The 25,054-nt window shown below is 44.3% G+C and overlaps 1 protein-coding gene across 1 annotated transcript; it reads right to left on the reverse strand.

Annotated features, from left to right (window-relative positions):
- Nucleotides 1–17,540: 17,540 nt before the first annotated feature.
- LOC147419379 (kinesin-like protein KIN-5D) lies at nucleotides 17,541–23,809 on the reverse strand. The gene is made up of 23 exons (XM_086505370.1): nucleotides 23,535–23,809; nucleotides 23,278–23,395; nucleotides 22,575–22,733; nucleotides 22,140–22,480; nucleotides 21,908–22,046; nucleotides 21,694–21,791; nucleotides 21,383–21,539; nucleotides 21,232–21,301; nucleotides 21,073–21,149; nucleotides 20,938–20,991; nucleotides 20,777–20,857; nucleotides 20,585–20,696; nucleotides 20,414–20,500; nucleotides 20,075–20,250; nucleotides 19,828–19,989; nucleotides 19,634–19,741; nucleotides 19,380–19,538; nucleotides 19,199–19,282; nucleotides 18,926–19,131; nucleotides 18,742–18,843; nucleotides 18,554–18,663; nucleotides 18,324–18,475; nucleotides 17,541–18,240 (listed from the first exon to the last, which is right to left on the reverse strand). Exons 1-23 carry the CDS (start codon nucleotides 23,630–23,632, stop codon nucleotides 17,989–17,991), a joined length of 3,102 nt encoding a protein of 1,033 aa, XP_086361496.1. The 5' UTR covers nucleotides 23,633–23,809; the 3' UTR covers nucleotides 17,541–17,988.
- Between the last annotated feature and the right edge of the window lie 1,245 nt (nucleotides 23,810–25,054).

The raw sequence follows: 25,054 nt of genomic DNA on the forward strand, positions 1-25,054 counted from the left end.
CTACCACGAAGCAAGCCGAGGGAGATAAAATCAAGCAAAAAAAACCCCACCACCTCACAACAAGAAGCTTCCACCAGAATTACATAGGAACCATGCACCAGCATCAGGCCTTCAACCATGAAACCCGGCTGGAAGTGGAATCGGGAACATCGTTGCCACTATAAGAGGCCGATCCTTCCACAACTACCAAGCATACTGGAGAACCCAATCCTCCTTGCAAAACACCAAGACACTAGGCGAGTGAAGAGACTTCAAACGAATAGAGGCCGATCCTACCACGGTCCACAACTGCCAAGCATACTGGAGAACCTGATCCCCCTTGCAAAACACCAAGACACTAGGCGAGTGACTAGACTTTGAATGAATATCAAGCTTCCGCCAATTGCATCTTCCAAAAATGGCCCAACAGCTACATCTCCACTTACCCTCAGAGAGGGTTGAAGCAGTCAGGTGCCGCCCTCTCGGGGCAGCCCCTATCTCACAGTCAAAATTCAACCCTCCCACAAAGAGCGGTCGATGAAGTAGCACCATCTGCCATAAACACCCACCACCCGCCAAGTCGACAGACCAACATCCAAAGGGCACCCCAACTTGCGAACAAAAGTTGAATCTACTAAGCGACGAGCAGAGGAGGAGAAACCCTCGCACCTAGCAATGCGCATAGGTCTTAATCAATACCTAAAATTTTGTATTTCTTTTTAATTTTAATGAGACTAGGGTAGTAGCTAGATCAGATGTCTTTTTTTGTTTTATTAAGTGGAATGTAGGGGACATGCTCCCATGCCTTTAAAGGAAAGAGAGGGGGCTTGTGGCTGCGAGGTAGGTAGCCAGGTGACAAAGCATGGTTCCTTGGTTTTGTGTGAGCCAAGAAGTGACAAGGAAGTAGGTGGAGATGAGCTTGATATCCATCGAATAAAATTGAGATGGATGCAATCTATAAAGATTCCATGTAATGTGGCCACAATTTGCAAAAGTTGAATTATTTGGAATCTACTTGAGGTTGGAAATGAAAGATGAAATCATGTATCAGGAAGGAAGGTTTTAGGCTTATCTATGAGGAAGCCATGGCTTGGAGCTAGCTTGTTTGGGTGAGTACTCTTCCTCTCACCCGGGTGATGGGCTTGAGTGCGGCCAAGTGACCCTGTAAAAAGCCTGTTGATTCTCTTTGTGTTATCGTCGATGGATGTGTGGGTATTGCTACAAAAAGAAAGGCATGGCTTTGGGAGAAAAGATTAAAGGGTATCTTGAAGGTACAACAAATATGGAGGTGTATTGGGGACTTATTTTATGAGATCAAATGAACGTGAAAAGTGAGTGAAAAGTGAAAATGAAAGAGTTTGCGAGCTGGAAGTGGAAGGGGAAAGAAAATAAAAACATCCTTCGCCATGTGGGTGCTCTAATTGCATTTGTCAAATTTAAAAATCTCTTAGATCCACAATTTGGGATTTAATCCCAAAAGATAAAGCCAAAATTGGAATTTGAGACGTCCAAGTCTGCATATATTTGTGTCTTAGTGAGAAATATTTCTCTATTTTTGAGAGCCCACCATGGGAGTATGTGGAGGGGGTGATTGGGTCCCTGAGAACCAATTGACAGGGCACATTATGTGCATGGGAGGGAATTTAAGAGCCAATGGATAGAATCTAATGTCTATAGAGCAAGGGCAACAATGAATGGAGATGGAGTGGGGTGATTATGGGTCGATAGGCAAATGGGAAAGGAGTGGAGCGACTAGGATCCGTAAGGGCGCATGATGGGAAGTAGGCACTGGTTGGGAGGACAATGGATCAAGAGAAGCTAATGGGACGAGCATGCAATGGGGCAGGAGTGGGGAAGCAGATTATGCATGATGGAAGATTGTGCATCATGCAAGTTGTGGCTTGTGCTAGATTGTAGTGCGTTGAGGGGCAGTGTGCGGGGTGGAGGTTGTGGCTCCTGTTGGACTGCATGTAATGGAAATGGCCTATGAACTTTGAGAGTAGCAGAATTAGGAAATTAGGTGAAGCCCTTTTGTGAGATTACTTTGTGAGCATAGCGGGTGAACGTAATTGATGGTAGCAACATAAACATGATACTTAGTTAACTTGGCATGAACAATACTTTTGCAAGAGAGAGAGTTTAGAGAACATGACAATAGTTGAGGACCGGATTCATACGGAGCCGGTCCCCCCTCCAATAGACATTTGTATTATAGTTTCTCCCATCAAGAGAGACTTGGTACAATACAATCTTTATGTTCCTTGTGACCTAGGTGATGCAATGAAGATGGAAAGTTTCATGCATCACAAACATAACACAAACTTTGTAGAAAGAATTGACTATCCCAAGCCTCAGTCCCAAGGCCTCAAACACCTTCGAAGGTGGAGAGAGCTAGCGGGGAATGAGGGTAGGGAAGAGGAAGAAGAAACATTCCATAGGAGAAAGAAATAGTTCCTCACTTATCATTACTCTTCTTGCTAGCATACATAATAGCATAGTAATGAAGATAAAGAAGATGGCAAGCTTAAGCATTGAAGCATGGCTCTTGGTTGGATTTGCATTCCATAGCCAAGAGTGTTGGTGTAGGCTCTCACTTCTCACAAGCTTGGAGAAGGAGGTGGAGTTCCTCAACTTTCACCAAGTGAGAAATGCCTCCACATAATGAGTGTGTGTGTGGTGTATATCCCCCTAGCACCCCCCTTGCTTGCTTGGGGCGAGTTGCAACTTTTCCACATGCTGCAAGGTCCTCCTTACCCCTTAGAGAGAGAGAGAGAGCTTTAAAATATCTAGATATTTGTTGGATGGAACTAGAAGCTCATTGGATCCCTCTTTAGCCCAACCAATAGCATTCAAGCACACCATGTGGTTAAGCTTAGTGAGAGTCTGACATGTGTCCCGTGTGGTTAAGCTTAGTGAGAGTCTGACATGTGTCCCATGTGCCCTTTTAGATATCCCCATAGCACCCCCCTTGCTTGCTTGGGGCGAGTTGCAACTTTTCCACATGCTGCAAGGTCCTCCTTACCCCTTAGAGAGAGAGAGAGAGAGAGAGAGCTTGAAAATATCTAGATATTTATTGGATGGAGCTAGAAGCTCATTGGACCCCTCTTTAGCCCAACCAATAGCATTCAAGCACACCATGTGGTTAAGCTTAGTGAGAGTCTGACATGTGTCCCATGTGCCCTTTTAGAAAAGGGGTGCCCTTTGTGTGAGTAGAAGGTTAGGTCAAAGATTCCCCTAACTTTGGGACTTCCATGCATAGGAAGCTTCTCAAGAAACTTGCTCATTAAGTTTGTAGGATATCTTTTTGACTCAAGCACCTTACCCCCCATGCATAGGAAGCTTCTCAAGCAACTTCCTCATTAAGTTTGTAGGGTCTCTTTTTGACTCAAGCACCTTACCCCCCATGCATAGGAAGCTTCTCAAGCACCTTCCTCATTAAGTATGACAAGTACCTCAAGTACCTTAGTCATCAAGCATGACAAGCACCTTAGGTGGAGTTCCCGCCTAAGGTCAAAGGAAAGTTTAGGTCTGGTTCCCACCTCAAGCTCAGCCCTAGCTTGCCTAAGGTCAAAGGTAAGTTTAGGTCGGGTTCCTACCTCAAGCTCAGCCCTAGCTTGCCTAAAATCAAAGGACTCTTAACACTAACCATTGGAGGTCTTTAATGAAGCTAACCCTAAGGTCTTTTATACTCCATTAGATGCACATTGCTCTTTGATAGACTACCTCCTTTTGAACCCTTATTGAGATGTAACCATCTCTCCTCTTGGTCCCCTGCTGAGGTAAGTTTAGAAGCACTTATTGCTCTTTGATAGACTATCTCCTTTTGGACCCCTATTGAGATGCAACCATCTCACTCTCCTTTTGGTCCCGTGTTGAGATAGGTCTAGAATCACCTGTCTCTATTCTAACTCTTGTTCCCGTTTATTCTCCCACATTAAATGATCAGTTTAATATGAGAAAATCATTTGGTAAAGTTAGATATTATATTTTATGACATTACCTCTCTCTTGAAATCATAGTCGTCCTCGACTATGAGGTAGAGAAGATAAAGCCTAGTCTAGTCCATGTTACTTAGCAGGTAGAGAATCCCTTTTTACCCTACGACATCATTCCAAGATGGATGACTAGTCCAGTTGGTGCTTGGGAGAAGTAGCTGCCGCAAGCATGTCTACTCTTTAGTCCATATCGTACTTTCAAAGTAGAGAGACAAGTTCTACTTGGTGTTTGGGAGACGTCGTCACCACAAACATGATTCTAAGCATGCATACTATTTAAATTTGTGCACAATAAAAAGAGAACTAGTCTTATAAGATGAAAACATTTTTCATTTAAAATGCATTTTCATATGCTTACTGTAGTGCAGCATTGTAAGCAATGAGTTGAGGAGACCTTGTTGCATTGCGCATATAAAAATTGGAAAGAAGGCCTGAAGATGTCATAAGAACTAATATCCAATTCTCCTAAATGATTTTCTCATGTTAAACTGATCATTTAATATGGGGAAGTACCAGGGAAGAAAAAGCTAGAATATTGGTTAGTAGGCCAGCAGACCGGTCACAGTAGGGATCCAAAGGGGGCTCCATCTGCAAAAGACCAATGTGCAACAATGGGATTCAAAGACCCTAAGGTTCATCCCATTAAGACTTCCAAAATGCTAAGGTTCCAAAATTCAAAGGTTATGTCCAATGGTCAAGCTTATGGTAAATTGGATGCTTGTGGGAAGACTCAAAAGTCTTCCCACATCCCTATCCTTGAGGGGGCGAGCCCTTTTAGTAGGGTATGAGAGAGAAACATACACACACTCTAGCAAAGCTCCCTTTACACAAAGGGAATAGGGGACACATGGACCAGCTCCCTAGCCCAATTGCCCCCAAGGTGCATTCAAATCCTATTGGATGGCCATAGAGGTGGACCAATGAGAATTAGACTAGAGTAAATCTAATTTAATTCATTTCAAAACAGTTGATAAAAGAACCAATAGAAACTAAGCTCTCTAGAAGACTATTGGACAGTCTCCTAAGCGATCTAATGAGCATTCAGCAGCCAATGGCTTGCCTGATTCTTATTGGCCAGAAAACTAAGGGGTCCAAGGAGAGTTTAATTGCATTAATTAAATACCTGAATCTCTCACAAAAGGGGAAATGGGGACACATGTCACAAGGCTATCACTTATGCTTCTTAATGTTATTGGCTAAGCTTTGCGGGGTACAATAGGATGCCAACATGTGCAATTAGCAAGAGGGGTCAACCAAGAGAAAGAGAGAGGGGGCTGATTTTTGCAAGGCATTATCACACACACACTCACACAATCTCATGTGTGGAGTAAAGAAGACTATCTCCTTCTCAAGCTTTAATGAAGAGCTCATCATGTACTCCAAGCTTGTGAGAAGGGAGGCCTACACCAACAACTCTTGGCTTTGTGATGCAAATCCAACCAAGAGCCAAGATCCAATGCGTGCTCATCTCCTCTACCATGCTAATTACTAAGCTATGCTAAGCTATTATGAGTGATTATGTGAGGAGACATACTTCTTTCTCATAAGAATACTCCTTCTTCCTCTCGATCTACTCCCATACCTCGCTAGCTCTCACCATCTTCGAAGGTGTGTGAGGTCTTGGGTCTGAGACCGTGAGGGAATTGATGTTGTGTTTTACAAGTGTGAGATTGGTTCTTGAAGCTTCCATCTTCATTGCACCAGCAAGTTATTGAAGGAACACAAAGTATTGTATTGTAAAATGTCTCCCTTGAGGGGGGGAAACCTATAATACAAAGCCTTCTAGAGGGGGGACCGGCTCCATGTAAATCCAATCCTCAACTATTGTCAATAGCTTAATTTCTCTCTCTTTTTGAAGTATTGTTCATGCCAATCTAGCTAGTGTTATGCTTTTGTTGCTCTCTCCATCCCGAGCACTCTTGCTATGCTCATTAGGAATCTATTCTAATGAAATGCTCACCTATGGTATTTTCCACAAGTTACTAGACCATTAAATGTTACATTGGTTTCAAAGCACAAGGTTTCTCTTTTCTTGCTTAATAAGGGAGGTCCTCAAGCTAACTATAAATGTTTGGTATTATTAATTTCAATTGAGTAAGTAGAATATGGATTTTTCAGCCTTGCAGTGTACCTGCTTCGTGCAGATAACGGGGCATCACCATCAAGAGCTATGGTCTTAATAGTGGAGTCCTATGGGGCTTTTGCCTACGGCTTAACCACTTTTGAGCTATTAGAAGATTGAAAGGAGTCGGTACTTTTTTGGTGTTGAAAGACCCTCTCTTCTATTCCTTGCAACTAATGATATTCGAGCCACGGGTACATGAGCTTGAGTGCTTTTCTAAAGGGGTTAAGAGGAGTAGCAACTAGGGCTTGAAGTGCCAAAGTACACCTAAAAAATTTTACACCTAAAAGTTGTTAGAATGGCTGACAATAGTAAAGAGAGTGAAATTAATGTTGATAGCTTTGATTTTGCTAATGAACAAGCTACTAATGATGCCCCTATGCTTGTTAATTACCTTCTTTCTAGGCTTCAACAAGCCATGGGCAATCCATCCCTCCAAAGTGAAGTGCAGCAGCAGCAGCTACGTGCTCATAGTATTCTCCAAACTCCCTATCAAGAAGAGAGAGTACCTAGAAAGCCTCCTTGTGAGACTTCCCAAAGAGGCCTCACTCCAATAAGGGAAGAAGAAGAGGATCCGTACGAAGGGCTCAAAATCCTACTACTTGACGACGCATCTCCTTCCCAAAGGAGAACTCAAGTTTCAATGGTAGAGCCCTCACCGAAAGAGCGAGAAAGAAGTGAGTCTCCTGCCACCTCGGTGGAGATGGCTCCATGAAGAGTCGTCGTAACATTGCATGAAAAGTGATCCAAATTGAAAAATTAATGAAAAATGATGCATATCTATGCTTTTTATGCTTATCTGAGTGATCCCATAAATTTAGGGATTTTTTCGACTCTGTTCAAGATTTTTCACATCAAAAATGGTCTTATTGGATTTAAAAAATGAGTGAAAAATAACCTAGTTTTGGCCAAAAAAGGAAAATATATCCAAAAATGGACACATTGGTACAGCAAGAGAAGCTCTTTACAAGCCGTAATATTGGCCATATTGTCTGTAAAGTTTCTGTTGCTGTCTAGAGAATAATAGGTGCTGACATATTGGTATGTCTGTCTCCAGAAATGCCATTACTCTGCAGTCCGTGTTCTTCAGCTTCTCCAACATCAAATCCCTTGTGTGGAAAAAAGAATTAGATTCTGCTTCTGCTATTTGACTATTCTTTTAATTTTGGTTGGCAGCGTAGGCACTTGCATGATTGACTACTTGACTTCCGCTCAGCCTGCAATGCTGATGTATCTCCTTGGAGCTACACATTAACCAACTCCCACGGACACCATATTTTGCGTTTAATTGGTCATGAGAGATGTTTCTATTTGTTTGTAGATTGTTTCGAAATGCGCCTTACCTCATCAAATTTTCAAATAGGCTATCAACAGAGCTGCACAAGAAGTTTTAGGACTTTTCTCTCATAGGAAAACAAACCATTTGGAGCGGCATAATGTTGGCCATAACTAGTTGCACCTGCAGAAACGAGCTGAGTAAGGTACTTAATTGAAGCTGGACATAGTGTTCAACTAGCCAATGGGTCTTGTTGCACACAAATCTGCTATGATCACTACACGAGGAAGGCGCATGTAGGCTTATTGAATTAGGTGTTGAGGCTTCACTGCAAAAGAAGGCCGATTCCAATATGCAAATGGGGCAGCAAACAACGTCATTGTCTACCTTGTACTACTGTAATGAATAGAGAGGAGCTTGCCCTACAGACTCCATGTTACTGAAGAATGCTCTAGTCATGTCGACTAGGTAGGCTTTTCTTCATGGCTCTTCGCTTTCATGTGAACAGGTATAAGGTGGGCTTTGGTTAACTATAAGGTGCCAGACGTACAGCTAGTTGGACGTTGCCACTTCCAGCACAGGGTGAGAAGGCAGTAGGATCAACGTCATGCGTGAGCAAAGCCATCATCGCCTACTAGCCCCATCCGTCATAGCCAGCTACTCTCTCTCTCTCTCTCTCTCTCTCTCTCTCTCTCTCTCTCTCTCTCTCTCTCTCTCTCTCGCAAAGAGTGGACAGAGACAAACCTGCAGAGCAGGCAATGCTCCGACCTGCTTCCGAGGAACCTGCGAATTGCTTGTGGAGAAGATTGAACTGCTTCTGCAAGCAATTGAGCAACGCAGAGTGCTTTTTTTTTTTAATTCACTTGGTAGCTTTTCATGCGGAGTCTTTTTTATTTAGAGGTTTTCATGGCAGCGATATTTTTCCTTAAATTTAAACTCAATGCCATGTGGTGGCTTCTGCATTCAAATACTGGAAAAAGATCCTTTGGCTCACCAAGTAAAAAATTCAACGACAAAGTAGCATTTCTAAGAGATTTCAACGAGGATAAAGGGGTCAGTTTAAAGACGTTTTGTGTAAAGATAATCATTTTTAACATTTATGGGGAGGATTTTGTAAAGGTAATCATTTTGAATAATTAGACATTGCACCGAAATCTTCGTGAAAAGGTGAATATGATGATAACAAGGTCGATACTTTTTTTTTTTGCAATGCTCCATTCCCTTTTGAGATTTTTTGAATTTGTAGAGAGATGCAAGGTCCAATAATGGTACACTTTTGAGCAAGTCACAACATGACACAAAAGCATGATTCTAACACTATTCCAAATTTTTGGTCTCTAAATTGGCTATTTTACTCTAGATCTGAAGCTTGTGTTAGACTCCATATGAAAGACCAGTATGGGCAAGTGTGACTTCGTTTTCATGAAATACAAATATTCCATCGTAGAGCTAGTATATATAGTGCACCGACAAACTTTTCAAAAGTTATGCGCTGAGACATTGTTTTCATGAAAGATAAATATTCAAAAAATGATAGTAGGGGTTTTTGAATAGAGAAGAAAATTGTGAATACAATGAGAGCATGCATACGCCTTGGCCTGTGTGACTTTGATATTGGTGGTTTGACTTTGATATTGGTGGTTACTGATGTCCGCCGGGTCAAAATACTCCCAGGGTGATCCACATGTTGCAAAAGCAACGCACGAAAAATTTCTCTAGGGTAAAGGGGCCAACTTAAGGCCACCTAAGAGGAAACACACACTCCGAAAAGCACGCTAAATAGAATCGAGTGCTTAGATACTCAAAATGAAGATCGAGATCGTCTCTACCAGCAGCAAAAATCTGGAATCAAGTTGCATTTATACAGGCAAAGAACGCTCGCACAACATTTTTTGTGTATGAAAAATGGGTGTAAATAGGAAACCAGAATGGAGGGGCATTTAGAGCCATTGTGCCAACAAGGCTTGAACCCAAGATCTAATGGCCACGATTGCAAGTTGGCTACATTCTCCACCCCAACTCTCACCCATTTGTGTCTCACAATGGGTCCGAAAGTGCACAAAAAAACTGACCCCGGCAGTCCTCCTAAAGGTGGGTGGTTTTTTATTGGCCCCTTTACCCTAGTCATTGGACTCACAACCAATGCGACCACTGCGCACTGATTTGTTGTTACATATGTCCAGTTATATTTATATAGTGTCTTGTCCGCCCTTGTGTGACAGCAATGCCGCTCAAGCGACCGGCTTGTTCGGTGCCCACATGTGCCAAGGCCTCAGAAGTTCAAAAAGTCCTCTTCTTTTTTTTGCCATACAATTGTGATTTGAGATAATTTATAATAGGGAAAATTACCAAAATGCCCCTCTAATCTGTGGAAATTTCCAAAATACCCCTCAAATTTCAAAAATTCCCAAAATACCCCCGATATTTTGTCATAACTTTCCAAAATGTCCCTCAAATTTTCCAAATTTCCCAAAATACCCCCAGTTGTGAGATTAATTTTTTCCAAAGATGAAAAAAATTTGTCACTTTCATAGGAAGATTGATTGTCTATCAATACAAGATACTAAAACTAGAATTTGAGTAGGTTATGATTTATCTCCACCTTCCCAAATTGAAAAGATCGGGTTCGCACCGATTTCAACCACAAATTGCTATTTCCCATCAAAACAGGTGGATTATGAATTTTTTACCACTTCATCTAGTAGATTATCCTACATCATTGATCTCCAAATAGTTTAGATTCTCGATCCAAACAAGTCACACATACACCCTAGTACACACTCCCCGTTGTTGGGGGCAACCCACGAAGAGCGAAGGATTTCGTCCCACTCTCCAGCCGTTGCCTCGCTTTCCTAATAAGTTGTTGGTTTGTCGGCATGCTCGAAACCGCAGAAGATTGATCCGGTTTGAAAGATTCTCAACCAATTGGTAAAATTTGGCGCATTTTCACACCCAATAAGACCTTTAAAGTAAAGTATTCCGCCTATCAGAAATAACTTTGCAAATCTGCTTCTAAAGGGGTAAATCAGTAACTTAAAATACATGAAACTGCGAAGAAAAAAAAGGGCTAGTGACTGGAGTGAAGTCGTAACAAGGTAGCCGTACCGGAAGGTGCGGCTGGATCACCTCCTTTTCAGGGGGAGTCAACACCTCTTTGATACTTTGGTCTTGTCCATTTCGAACCTTGAAGCGATGAAGCCCATTTATCTTCCGAATGGAATCCAATTTCGGTGGAGAAGCGAGACCAAGTTCATGAGCTCATTTCCCTAGGTCGGAACAAGCTAAAAGCAATCCTATGATTTTCATTCCTCCTCGGGAAGAGGAATTGCACAAATCAAATAGGGGGTTGGATTCCCCTGCTTCATTGCATGCAGGCCCCCCCCCCATACCGGTTACGGGGGGGGGGGGGGGGACCTCTGCATCCCCCCCATACCGATTACGGGGAGGGGGGGGGGACCTGCATAATGGGCTATTAGCTCAGCGGTAGAGCGCGCCCCTGATAAGTGCGCGGTTGCGCCTGGACTGTGAACTTTTTTTCACACACGAATAGTCTGATGTGATCATCGTCGCCTGACCCGAAGATTTGTATCATCCAAGGGACGTTAGCATGGCGTACTCCCTCCATTTTGTCTCTTTCTCCTGACTGGCCCGGTTCTCGGAGTCTACAAGAAGAGGTAGATGAGGCGACTCATGTGAGATCTAATGAAGATTCAACCTCCGAATCACTCATGGGATTCGGGCAATCCAGGGAGGACCGGTGGTCGCTAGCAGATCCTCCTTTCTGGGGAATCTATTCATTCCTTATCAGTGTATAAATGGCTATCTCTCGAGCACAAACGATGATAACATCGGGCCAGGCGTGAAAGACGGAGCACCTAATAACGCGTATTCACAAACCAGGAACTGCGGGATTACCCTCAGTATTCGGGGTAGCGGAGGGATCACACTATACGAGCCTCTCCCGCTTCTCTCGGAGGTCCGTAGAAGCAGCAATCGACGAAAATTATATGCGCAGGGGCAGGGTTCTAAATCTCCTCAATCCGAGATTTTTTATCCGGGAAAGAGGTAAAAAAAAAATGCCGCACCCAGGCATGGAGAGACTGCCGAGGGAAGCAAGAAAGGTGGATCCACGGTATTTGCCCCAGCTCCCTACTTGGCTATTCCAAGTAGTCTTCAATCCCATGTACCGAGACGCCTCGGTCCTCCCTTAACGAACACGCTCGAAGGGAGATCCTAGAGTGTATTGTATGTAGGCTTTGGAGATGAATTGCTTCATCATTTTTAGATATAATTGCCCTTTTTTGCGAGGTAATTTGTGACAAATTACATGCTAAGCACTCAAAAACGGATCTTGATTGTCAGAAAAGAATAAAGAAATGATAAGCTTGAATAATCTACCAAAATAGATAAAAGGGTGTTTTGGGAATTTTTGAAATTTGAGGGGTACTTTGGGAATTTCCACAAATTAGAGGGGTGTTTTGGTAATTTTCCCTTTATATTAACTTGAAAAGAACACTTTTTTTATAGGGTATATCCCAAGCCCAACATGCCTTGAGACCAGAGAGAGAGAGAGAGAGAGAGAGAGAGAGAGAAGAAGAAGAGAATTTTAACGTCGTAGGAAACTATCCCAAGAGACCTTAAAGATCAATCCGACGAGGAGAGTTGAACTCAAGACCTGTTATGAGAGAGAGAGAGAGAGAGAGAGAGAGAGAGAGAGAGAAATGAAAATGAAATGAAATGAAATGTTATATTAACGTCTTCAAAAGGCCATAATGACCTATGAGACCCGAAAGTTACAAAGTGGTGGATCTGATACAAAGTCAGAGTAACAAAATAACCTAACAAGAGTACAAAACAAAGATATATACTATGGGGTCCTAAGTTGATCGATGTGAACCAAGCAAAAGACCAAGCAAAAAATGGGCGGCTTGTTGGGATAGTTGAATCACAAGATATCTAGCATCGGTCGTTGGGAATCTCATCAATTTCCTCCATAGTTAGTAGTCTGACCAGGCGTCGTGCATGCCTGGCCAGCGTGCTCCGAATTTTCTGTCGTAGCCTCCGTCTTGATGCTGTGTAGTTCTTCGCAGGGGCACCTGGATTTCCCCAGTTCAATCGCTCGGTCAATCAGTGTGCCTCTGGTATGAGATGAGGGGGAGCTCTGCTGTGGGAGTGGCTCTTGCAGCTGTCCCGTGTCTGCTCTAAAGAAGTCTGTGATCCGTCTTTGAGACTGGCTAGCCTCGCCATTCATCAGGCTATCTCTGTGTCTGCGCAGCTCGAGCAAGAACAGACCCAGACATCTCTGATCTTCGTATGCCATGGCTCTTGAGAGTGGTCCAAAACCTTCTCTAAACAAGCAATGGAAGCGGCCTCGTATCTCGTAGTAGACGGGGCAGTGACATGTATAGTGTAGCTCTGTCTCAGGTTCCATGTTACACAAGGGGCATGTCCTGCCCTCTGCTGGTACTCCGTTGTATCTCCCCGTCTCAATCCGCAACTGGTGAGAAGATGTGCGTAACTGGCCAATAGCACATCGTATCCCATGAGACAAGTGGGTATCCATGTATCTGGGTCTCGCCACAAAACCATCTTTCGTAAGCTGGAGAAGGTGGTCTTTGTAAAAAGCCATCTTCGTGCCCAATTCCTGTGCTGGTTGTATCCATGTCCTTCTGGTGTCTAACTGGGTCAGGTCTTGGCGTATGAGCTTGGTGATCTCTGACTGTGTAAGGGTGAGAGATGGTGCATCCAATGAGTAATGGAATGGTCGCAGCCGGTCTATGCTGAACCCATGTGCCTAAAACCATGATGTCATCTCCCCATACCAGCATGTTGTATCTCCTTGTATGGCTAACTGTCAAGAGGCTTCAAGTGCTATGCGAGCATATCTGTCTCTAGGAAGTGCCCATGTGCGGTTTATGAAGGAGACTGATCTGGTGAGCGCCTCCACCACAAGTGGGGGGGGGCGCTAGCTCTGCTCGGATAATGGCCCGTGGTACTGATGCCTTGGCTCTAATGATCCGCCAGATCATAGAGACGAGAGGTTTCTCCATGTTCCCCCATCCGTCTGAGCGACCCGTCCTCCCGTGGTGATCTAGTGAAGGTCCCCATATCTCGGTTCCATAGAGCAATGCTGAAGCCACCAAGGTGTCAAAGAGCCAGAGCTTCGTCCGGGGCTCCTGAAACTGAACCTGCGAACACATCCTCTCCAATCTACCCAATGTTGCATGGGCTCTAGTAAGTATGGTTTCTGCTGCTCTTCTGAGTGAGAATGTAGGTCCACAAAAAACCACTCCAAGGTAAGTGTAAGCATCTGTGTACTCCACAGTCTCCTGGCCGTATGTGAGTGTAGGTGTTGACCTCCTGATCCACTGTGGGGTGGTATTAAACACCATAACCTTGGTTTTACCCAAGTTGACAGACAAACCACTTTAGTGGGCAAACGTATGCAGAGCATCCAATTGACGTTGCATTCCCTCTGGGGATTCGGAGATCAACACTATGTCATCAGCATATAACAAAAGTGGAATCCATGTCCCTGCCAACTAAGCACCTTAATCCCCATCGCTGTCAATGTAGTCAGAAATCTCATCCACATACATACCGAAAAGAGTGGGAGAGAGCGGGCAGCCCTGCTTCACCCCAATAGTGGAGTGAACCGGTGTAGAAAGTCCCTCCGGGGTGTGTACATGCCCTACTACTGATCTGTACAATGCCATGATCCCCCAAATGAGTTCTGTGGGTACTCCCATTTCCTGTAATCTGCGCATCAGTCTAGCTCTGGGTACCGTGTCGAAAGTTTTGCGGAAGTCCACAAAGCTACAATAGATCCGTCTCCCATGAGATCTGCCTTCCTCGATGATGGCCCTGAGTGTTAGGATGTGGTCAAGAGTAGAGAAGCCTCTCCTGAATCCTGCCTGCCCAGTTGCACGTATTCCTTCCCTCTCTGCCCATCTACTCATCTGTTGCTCAAGAATGGATGCATACAACCGTGCCAGTGTGTGCCCAATCATAATAGTGCGATAATTCCCACACTCCATGGGGTCTCCTGATTTGAAGATAGGTACGATTGTAGATAGGCTCCAAGTGTCCGGTAGGCCCTCACACATGGCACGGTTAAACATAACTGCTAGAAGCTCTGCTAGTAGGTCTTTGGCATGCATGAAATGCTCAGCTACTAGACCCTCATGATCATATGCTCTCCCAGTCTTCATCTTGTCAATGGCTTTCTTCACCATCTCAGCAGTGAAAAAGACACATGTATGTGGGCATGGGTCGGGGGGGGGTTGGGGAGGGGCGGCTGTCCAGGTACTGTGTACAAAGATGATGCATACTGACCCCAGGTCTCTGTGGAGGAAATAGCAGAGAGGGGGGGGGGGGGGGGGGGGGGGGGGGGGGGGGGGGGGGGGGGGGGGGGGGGACTGCTCATGAAAGAGCCGCCACGCCTCACGCGAGTCTTGACTCAAGAATAGCTGATATAGATCCTGCTCGAGTCTAGCCAAAAAATCCCTCTTCTTCCGCCACACCAGGCGTCGAAAGTCCATCTGTGACTGTCTGTGAGAGTGACGTCCCCCAACAGCACCTCCCTCTGAAGTCTGGCTCTAATCTGGCGGCACTCCTCATCGTACCAGCTGTTCTGAGGCATGCTCCTAAATCGGCGGCTCTGCTCAGGCTGGGTGTGTGGGTATGCTTCAGCTGCTGCCTCATGTAATGTCTGTGTCAGTATAGTAGTTAGCTCCTCCAGAGGTCGCCCCGGGTCCTCAATGCATAGGCGTCATACAGAGTTCGTCTCCCTTGTGAATGTGTAGCGAGTAGGGACTGCTACTCGTGGCCTGTGTGCTGCACTGAAATGGAAGGAGATGGTCATTGACACCAGAGCATGATCCACCGCCACCCCGACCGGTCTGGGCCCAACTGTGAGATCCTCGATACTAGAGATGAGATTCGGTTGTGCCATGACATAGTCCACAGTGCTGGCTCCATGTCTGTGTGGGAAGCATGTAAAGCCTCTCGCAGCAGGAAATCTCTGTAGGCCGTTCAAGATGGCCAATCCATGTGCAGTGCCCATGTCTATCAAGTGTCGCCCATACTCAGTATATTCCATATCATGTGATAGTCTGGAAAGGCCCGTCTCTGCCACATCTATCTCTCTTAGCATCTCCTCTAAAGTATCATAAAACACTGCCTGGTGATGGGCAGTCCTAGCATTGAAGTCCCCGAGGATGATAATGTCCCCATCCCTAGAGAACTCCCATATGTCATCATCCAAAATAGAGAAAGGGGACTGTCCTTTGGGTGGTGCATATACTGATGTACTCGGGGGAAAGTAACAAATAGCTAGATAGAGGTATCTATCTATCTCTGCTTTCAATCTCACCCACATGTACCTAGCCTGCTCGTCCCTGCGGGCTGTATGTATCAGTGGCTGTAGATCCTCTCTAAATAACATTACCACTCCTCCCGAGCCCCTCCCTCTGTGCTCTGAGCGTGTCTCCTGTCTGTAGGCTGTCTCCCACCTATATCCACTGATGTGAGGCATGGATTGCTCAGGGGCCTGGTGTGTCTCAAAGTAGAAGATGATGTCTCTTCTAGTAAAGCTATCCTCAAAAGCACCCACATCAAGACGCATAGATCCATTGCAGTTCCAGGCAGCTACTTTGAGTGTGGTCCCATAAGTCTCGCACCGTCATGTGGAGCGTCGCTCAAGTATTACCACTTTTTCGTCTCGGTAAAAAGCGATCTTGCCTTTTCCCCTTGCCGCTCTAATCTCCGGCATTACTTCCTGCATATGAGCGATCTGCGAGAGGGTGAGATCGTCCCCAAGAAAGATGCCAGTCTCTTTAAGAGTTGGTCTTTTCTTCAAGAATGACTTCTTTGCTTCCATGGAGGGAAAACGGAGGATGAGTGCTCTTTCTTTTGAGGTTTCTCCACTGCCTCCATTTTTCTTTATGTTAACCACTCTCCATGCCCTTGTGTGTGTCGGCTCATGAATCCCCATCAAGGCTGTGAGTTCTTTTACTTCTTCGTCCACATTGCCTTTGTCTTTAAGACCGCAAATTCTCACATGTAAAGCGCGCACCCTTCTCCTCTGCTCCTCCTCTAGTGTCTGGTTAATGATGTTGTTGGGTGTGGACGTGGGCGTTATCTCCTTGTCTTTTCCTTTCTTGGCCACCTTGATCCATTTCTCGGCTTCGTCTGCCTTCTGTTGGGTTTTGGTAAGAACATCCACCCAAGAAGTCGTCATTTCTTTGTGCTGTTCTTCTCCCTCTTTGATGGCCCGTACTTGTTCCTTGATCGTGTTGATTTCTTCAATTAATGAGGGTTGCAGTTGCCCTCTTCCAGTGTGTTTCTTGATCGGGCTTCGACGAGTTCTTTCTTGAGTGACGTGATCTCTTCCTCTTGGGTCGTCACTCGGTCTTCCAGCGTGCTTATCTTGCTCTCTTGGATCATCACACGTCCTTCGAGAATGTTTATTGTGCCCCAGAGATTGCGGTTCATCTTGGTGATGGCCTCCGTCATTTCCTCTTTGCATTTTCGAATGGCATCCTCTAGGGGGTCGGCTTTTTCGTTCGTCTTCCTCATGTTTGATCGCCGTCCGCAAGGGGATTAGATGCGTGTGTGCACCCACTCTAACGGGCGCGGCATTGGATGTACGTGTGCACCCACACTGGCGGCGATCGCGACGAGCAACGGAGCGCAAGGCGGTGTGGCCCGATGACCTCAATATGTTCAGCTCTGTGTGTGCACGCGCCTCGAAAACAAAAGTGAAGGAGAGGGGGGAGGGAGGGGGAGGGGGGAGGGGAGTAGAAATGAAATGAAATGAAATGTTATACTAAAGTCCTCAAAAGGCCATAAAGACCTATGGGGCCCGAAAGTTAAAAAGTGGTGGGGACGGGAGCCGGAAAAAAAAAAAGGCGACTTACTTCGCGTAGGAGAAGGGGGCGGACATGCTACGCTTCAAAAAAGAGGAGGTGGGGGGGGGGGGGGGGGGGGGGGGGGGGGGGCCATCCTACGCGTAGAGCAAGGGGGGACATCCAACGCGTAGTGGATATAGAGAGAGGGGGGTACTTTACACGGGCAGCGGGGGAGCAAGGGAGGAGAGAGAGAGAGAGAGAGAGAGAGAGAGAGGGGGGACATACCCAAGAGACCTAATACATCTATCAGATGAGTCTTGAACTCAAGACCTGTTACTCCAAAGAGGTCTTTATCCAAAATGTAGTTTTGGCAGTACACACAATATTAGCAAAATTACAGCAATGTGGTGAATTATTGGGCTTCCGAAAGATATCAGCAGATATTTTCATATGATCTGAATTTACTTGTGGCAATTTGCCACAAGCTTTACAAAATAATTAAGGAAAGAGTTCCATCCTACAATGAGCAGTACCTCTTTTAATGTACAAGTTGGTGCAATGGGCTGAAGACTATATTGAAGGGGCTAAGCTAAGCTTACAGCCCCTTTGAAAATTATCCCTGAAATGTGATTATATAATATGTTATGTTGTAAATCGTCCTGGCAAGAATCGTTTGTCTTTAAGTGTAACTCTCTATCTGTGGCTATAATAACATCCTCTGGAAATGCACTTAAAAATGTGTCTTAAAATGTCAAGGATGCAAACTCAAGCTTGATTCATTGCTGTGAGGGGCACCCTCCCATCTTTTAGCAGTGAAGAATCTGCAAAGATAGGGATTTTGGTCTCCCTTTCTACAGGTTTTTGTGGCTCTCTCTTCTCACACAACAGAGACTGGTTTTCCTCTTCAAACTCCTGCATCATTGTATCCAAATCAGGGGCTCTAAGCGCATCAATGGAAGCTTGGCTAGGTACCTCAATGGACCGTATCTTAGGGGTAGTGCAGGTTGGTGTATCTTCCTGCAAAGCACAGAAAACCATAATTTTGTCAAAACTCTGGCGTAAAGAAATTAAAACCTCTTGGCTCTTTGGGGTCTGCCTACCATGAACTCTTGCTTGAAGCATCTTTCTGCAAGACCCTCAATGTTTAAAGTGCTTTCGTGATGCAAAGTTTGCAAACCCGTCAACGCTGCCAGCTGATTCGAGCAACTTTCTAAAGCTGATTCACCAGCTTCTCTATCGGTGGTGAGTGAGCCTGAAGGCACAAAAACAATGTCTTATTGCTCGAGGCGGATCTTCACAATACAAATAATCTACTGGCCTTAAAAACAACCTTCTATGGATCCCAAAACTTGAGCATGGCCACTCTCAATATTAGAACCAACCGACTCATTGCATTCATTATATTTTGCTAACATCTGCTCACTGTTGTGTATTCCTTCCCTGCATAGAGCAACATAATTCAGAAGTTCTACGAACAATTAATTCTCATTTAAACAAGCCCTTTATGCAGGTAACTACTTGGCAATGGACTCCACTTGAGCGAGGCTATTTCTGTCAAGCTCCTGCAAAGATTTTTGAACTTCTATCCACTTGTCTCCAACTGCCTTAGTTCCTTTAGAACTGAAAATATGAGAAGTTTTGCAACCACTGTTAGCAACTATTTGAAGCTTTCAAACAGGCGCTATATATAGAAATTCCTTACCATTCCGAAACAATCTTTTGCAAGTGTGCATGCTTGCCTGCCAACTCAGAGGAATGCTCAGCATACTCAGCCTCAGCTCGACTCATAAAGCCCTCCCACTTAAATTGAGCTGTTGATGATGTGGCATGCACATCAAGCATTCCCTGTTCCATCTCATTGAAATCCTTGACTCCCATATCTCGTAAATGCTTCAGCTTTGTGCTCACCTAAACAAGACTCCACATATAAATATGTATCCAGCATCAGACAAAGAAACAGCAAAGCAGCACTTACAAGCTCTGACTTTCTAGCCATGGTATCTGCTAGCATCTCTGCAAACTTCTGCAGCAAAAGCTCCTCCTCCCTTCTGGAGCATTCCTACAGAATTTACCATCACAACCACAATCACGCAATCTCAGACTGGCTATACTCAAAGGAAGAAGACGGAAAAATCATAAGATACACAATCACTCACCTGATATGTTTCTTCCAGTTTGCTAAGACAATCCTGTTGTGCTTGATGACTCTGGTAAAGAGACTGGCATAAGTTGGTGGTGCTTCTCTCTAGAAGCATGAAGAACTCCATTGTTACATGGGAGATGGCCCTTGATGCTTCTATACTCTTCAAAGCTCCCTATACTCCTTGAAAAGAAAAATTTAACCAATATAGACCAACACCAAGGAGAAACACGAGTTATTTGTACAACATCAAAGGGGAGAGAAAACAACCTGCTGCAATTGCTGAGTAAATCCAGCAATCTCACTTTCTTGATCATGAAGAGCTGTATGAAGGCCTTTAAGTAATGCTTCTGCATCTGCAACAGCTGCCGATAGCAGCTAATGGTGAGAGAGAAAAACAATCATCTTCAGTAGATTTTAATTTAAAATAGGCACGGCATTATCTTAATATAGCTAATGCTTACCTCTTCTAGACTGGAAAAATGGCTAGTACTTGCTGTGTTCAACTTCCCAAAAACTCCCAAAGATTCTTTATCATGTGCTTCAACCATCTCGCTTAAGCTTCTAAACCCAGAGCTATAGGAGTCCTTAAGGCTTGAAAGCTGCTTTTTCAAACACTCAGAGACCTACCATAGTTACATGAGATATTAGAACCAACTTCTGAAGTTTGAACTGACTACAGATACTCGGATGTGCAGCTATCGATAATACCTCCTCTTTACTTTCCATAAATCTTCTGAGCTCCTGCTCCATGTTCTGAAACTGCTGCTGCTGTTGTGTGACAGAGCTTGCAACAACACTGCGTACAGTTTCAAGATTCTGTCCTAGATTTGAATAAAAATCTTGCACCAGTCTATGGTTCTGTGTTTCAATGTTGTTCTTCCGATCTTTCATACAAAGTAACTCAATGAGTACATTGCTTCTTTGTGTCTTGCTAAACATATTTGGCATACACATATAATATGCAAAGCATACCAGGCCATCACAAAATGCAGGAACATATACACACCATGCATCCCATGCTCACTCATGGTCCAGAAAAAAAATTACCAATTTTAAGGTGCAATCCCATGATATCATTCACGGATATCTCCAAATCTGACTGAAGGTTCACCGCCTTTTCGATTAAGACATTCTCTGCAGCGGAAGCATTAAAATTGATAATGAGAATTTGAAAATAATAAAGTGAGATAAGGAACTGAGCAAGCAAGTCCTCATCACCTGATTGTTGCAATTTTCTAATGATGTGTTCCCTTTGCATGATTGAATATTGAGCTTCCTGAATTTTCTTTCTCGCCTCAGTCAACTCATTTCCAGTTTGTTCAAGCTTGTTCTGTTGATAATACCAAAACCAACTAAGTTGACAAACAATAACATGAACCCAGCACTCTATAGATCAGACATTACAGACACCTGTGTTGCATCTAGCTTCTCATTTAACATTGTACAGAGCCCTTCTTGTGACTCAAGGGATGTCTGCAATGCTACAATTTGCTGCCAAAGCCCAATAAGTGTTAGCTGACTAGTCCAACAAACTGAGAATACTCCTTCTGCAAAGTAAGCCCTGCACAAACCTTGTGTTTGGCTGACATATCTGATTCCATTTGTTCTAACCTATCAGACAAGGCCTGGTGTACATAGCAAGCACAACTTGTTACAGAGGCATCCCTAATAAGTACTAACTAATCACATCCCTTCACACTGTTGACCTTTTTTTCAGCTTCTTCTTGCAGATAACGATCACGAGGAAGATAAATCCCATTTTTCTCGCGGGCTGCTGCCACTTCTGCATTGCATACAACTTAAAACCCTCAGCTACTTTACTTTTTGAATGCAAAAACCTTTTGTATATGTAGCACACTTTTAACCTGCTTTTAATCTCTCTATTTCCATATGGAAATCTTTGATGAGAGCTGCTTTCATGACTTTCTGATTCAGCTGCCATTAAACAAATGCAACACACTCAGATATTTTTAACCCAGTGGAACATTCCAAAGATATATGTGGTGGCATCCAAACCTCTGGCTTGTTCTTGATGCTCTTGGCTCTGTACGCATAGTCAAGTGTGCTCAAAGACTCTTCCAGGCACTGAAGCGACGGACTTATAGTGGCAATAATACAAGTTTTTGTTCTACCTCCTAAAGATTCTCTTAGCAGCCTAGTCAATTTGCTGTCCCTGTAACAAAGCCATGTTTTAAGCTTTCAAAATACTTCATGTGGTGTTACCACTATAACGTTTATACAAGAGCCAGCATGATCTTGCTTACAGGTAAGGCACATGTGGTGTTCCACTAAAACGTTTATACAAGAGCAAGCATTATCTTGCTTACCGGTAAGGCACATGGCCCAAGTGTTCCACAAGTGAAGTGATGACTCGACCAAGGGTTAACAAGCTTTTGTTGATCTCTCCTGCTTCACGAGCCCGTCCCTAAACGCAACCCATTTCAGAAGCAGGAAGACAACTTATTCAAGCTGCTCTAGTTCTGTAACTTCTGTCATTTAACAAAAATACACAAATTATGTCCACACTCTAGGCATGCATACCTCTCGAGAACCTGAACGTGACACATTCTCCGAGCCAGCCAAATCCACTAGATTCAGCCGGCCACACTTGATGAGCTCTTCTCCTCCGAGGCTGGCCTCTTTAATGTGAATGATTATAGAGAAAATAGAATGTGACCGACTGTAATAGCGTGCAACAAAACAGAATTTGAAACACATGGTTAATACATTCCTATTAGATAACGTAAGATATAATGTTTTCCATAGCCAGCACCTGCTCTGCTTGTTCAGCAAGGTCTCAGCTGTTCTACGCTTTGAAGAGCCTCTCTCAAGAAGGTTGAATATCTCATTTGCACTGTAAACAACCTCTTCTTCCAGCCCTCTCACTAGCACACCACCTTTCCCATCTTCCATCAATGTGAGTGGCTTGCGTTGCCGTTCATCCAAAGATTTTGAGATGTCTTCAGGCACCAGAAGATCTGTAATTTCTTCATTATACAGCTCCAAAAAGGTCACCTTCATGCTATACTCTGCTTTCTGGCTCTCTAGCGTCTGAAATATCTGCTCCACAGATCGAGGAATTACTCCCGCTTCAGCAGGAAGCTCCCCTACAATCTGATGAAGTCAAGGAAACACATTCAGCAGGCTGAAAGACTGTATGCCGCTACTCAAGCAGATTGAAACAAGGACTCTCTTGCCAGATTCAAACCTTGGATTTTCTGGCTGCTCCCTCCATTGTGTAGGTTTTTCCTGTTCCAGTCTGGCCATATGCAAATATAGTGCAATTGAATCCTTCTAGCACTTCGTTTACAATTGGGGAAATAGCTTGGCCATAAAGATCCTTTTGTTGAGCTTGTTGGCCAAATACCTGACAGAAGAACAAGAGAATTATTCACAAACTTAAGTTTAGAAGGCAGTTTAGATACCACACAAGCACAAAATTTGGAATCTAAGTGCAGGGTTGCTGTTATGTGCAGCAGCATTACAGACTTCCAGGGAACCATAACAATACGCAGAACAGAGGCAAGCTTCACATTCCATACCATGATAGTTCTGGTTTAGCACACTCTCTAGCATCTGAATATGGAGCCCAATATTTTTTGTAATAAAAAACACATCCAATGATCCATCAGTTAGACGTAAGGATGCAGGGATCTTCTGGATAGGAACCAAATCTTACGCACACTGCTCCTTGAGTAACATAAGAGAGAAAACTCCCAAAATAACAAGGAAAGCCTCTGAATCGCTCCATAAAATGTAAATCTGTGCAGTCAGCTATGATCCCAAAATTTCCTTGCACACACTCTTAAAATCAGCTAGAAATTCCCATGCAATGCTCTCTTCGACTGTGTATCTAAAAAAGAAGTCCATTTATAAACTGGGCAAACCAAAAAATTGAGGATCGAGCCTGCCTTGTCAAAGGTAAAGGTACGATCGATAAGCTTAGTAGCTATGGTAACTTCACGTCGTGCTTCATTGCAAAGGATGACCTGCGGAACGTTGATGCGAAGCTCGTCTTCATTAAGCGGCCTGCAAGCAGGCACACAAGAAGAAAAAGATGAGATCGTGCGTCAAGAGAAGCCAATGCTGTTGACAAGGAAGCCCCTAAATATCCTGTCGAAGCAAGAAAAATGCATAGAGAATGCCATGAGAGGAGGAGAAAGAGCACCTGCAGCGAAGCAGAACCTGCACATTGACGCCTTTATCTTTCTCCTTGAGACTTGGGGAGGAGAGGGGACTAGCGGGAAAGAGAGGGGAAGGAGGCATGACGACTGTTGCTCAGAGGTAAACATGCAAGTTGCTGGGAAGCAGGTGCTGGGCGGAAGAGCAAGCTTGGAGCTGGTGACGATGCCAACAAAGTTTGCTGCATGCGGAAGCGATGAAAAGGGACGGGGAGCATGCCGCCCGGTTATGAGTTCTGGGTGGAGCAGCAGGTGGGTGAGTGTTGTAGTGTAGTGAAGTCCCACGGGCCACGGACCTGGCCGCCCGGACTCTTTTGATTCCAATTTCTTGTCTACATTTGTTTGGCACTCTTTGTTATGAGGAAAATTACCAAAATACCCGTGAAATCTGTCCAAATTCTCAAAATGCCCTATACTTTCTTCATCTATGTTGCTTCCATTTTCACGCGCCTGATTCTTTGCAATATTAACACTCCATCCATCAAGGAACGTAGTTGGGGGCAGTACATCTCGATCGTCCATTGACCAGCGTTTTCTAGGAGTAATTAGCATTGCATGCGTCAAATCTACATCACGTTGTCAAGAAGTGTGTAGTGCGATTAGGAAAGTGTAGGGCCTTTGACTGTGAGCGTTCACAGCAAAATCAAGCAAGTTGTAGAAGATTTGAAGCTAAAGACACGCTTAAAAAGACCAAAACTCCAACCATGAAAGCTTCACTTTAGAAAACAACCAAGATCAACTCAAAACTCTTGTGTGTGTGATGAATTGGTGTAGCCTTGCTCAAAATTGCACAGATGTAGTGCTCTTTTTCCTTGATAAATACCCTAAATCAACGCTACAATTCTTCACCGTACCCATTTCATGGAAGCTTCAAAACTTCATTAGACAAGCCCAAGTGATTATTTAAAGAGGGGAAACCCTAATTGGTGGCCTACAGCCTCAAATGCATAGTGGAAACTGAGCGGGATTGCACTAGGACCCTGGCTTGAAACTGTCGTATCTCCTTTTTTCAATGTCCAAATGTGAGACTGAGGGAACTACCATCAAGAATTCTCCGCCCTACCACCCAGAATATAGGCCCTTGGCCATCCATACTTAGAATCCCCTGTCCATATCTAGCAGCCAACCCTTGGCCTACGTCCATGATCCCACTTGAGTTGGACCTTGGCATTACATCTCCCTCCTTGGAGAAGCGTTTTTATCCTTGAAAACAAAAGTGGTGATAGCATCATAAAGAACACTAAAATTATCGATAGTGGCATCCTTCATGGATCCAGCTGTCCGTTTGACCAAAATACAATTCAATAGGAGGTTCAATGTGAAGGAGTACGAGCGGAAGTGCGACGCGAGAGAGAGTGCGAGAAGAAGAGCACGATGATGTGGTGAACTCGCTCTACTGTAATGTGTAGAGCATAGTGAGTTCTTATTAGGTTTTTACAAAAGAATATGTGTACATACCTGGCGGCCCGCCCACTTACCTGGGCGACCACATTGGGCTTTATACCCC

Source organism: Adiantum capillus-veneris, chromosome 29 (genome assembly GCF_014529385.1).
Source record: "Adiantum capillus-veneris isolate H3 chromosome 29, ASM1452938v2, whole genome shotgun sequence".
NCBI classification, from domain to species: Eukaryota; Viridiplantae; Streptophyta; class Polypodiopsida; order Polypodiales; family Pteridaceae; genus Adiantum; species Adiantum capillus-veneris.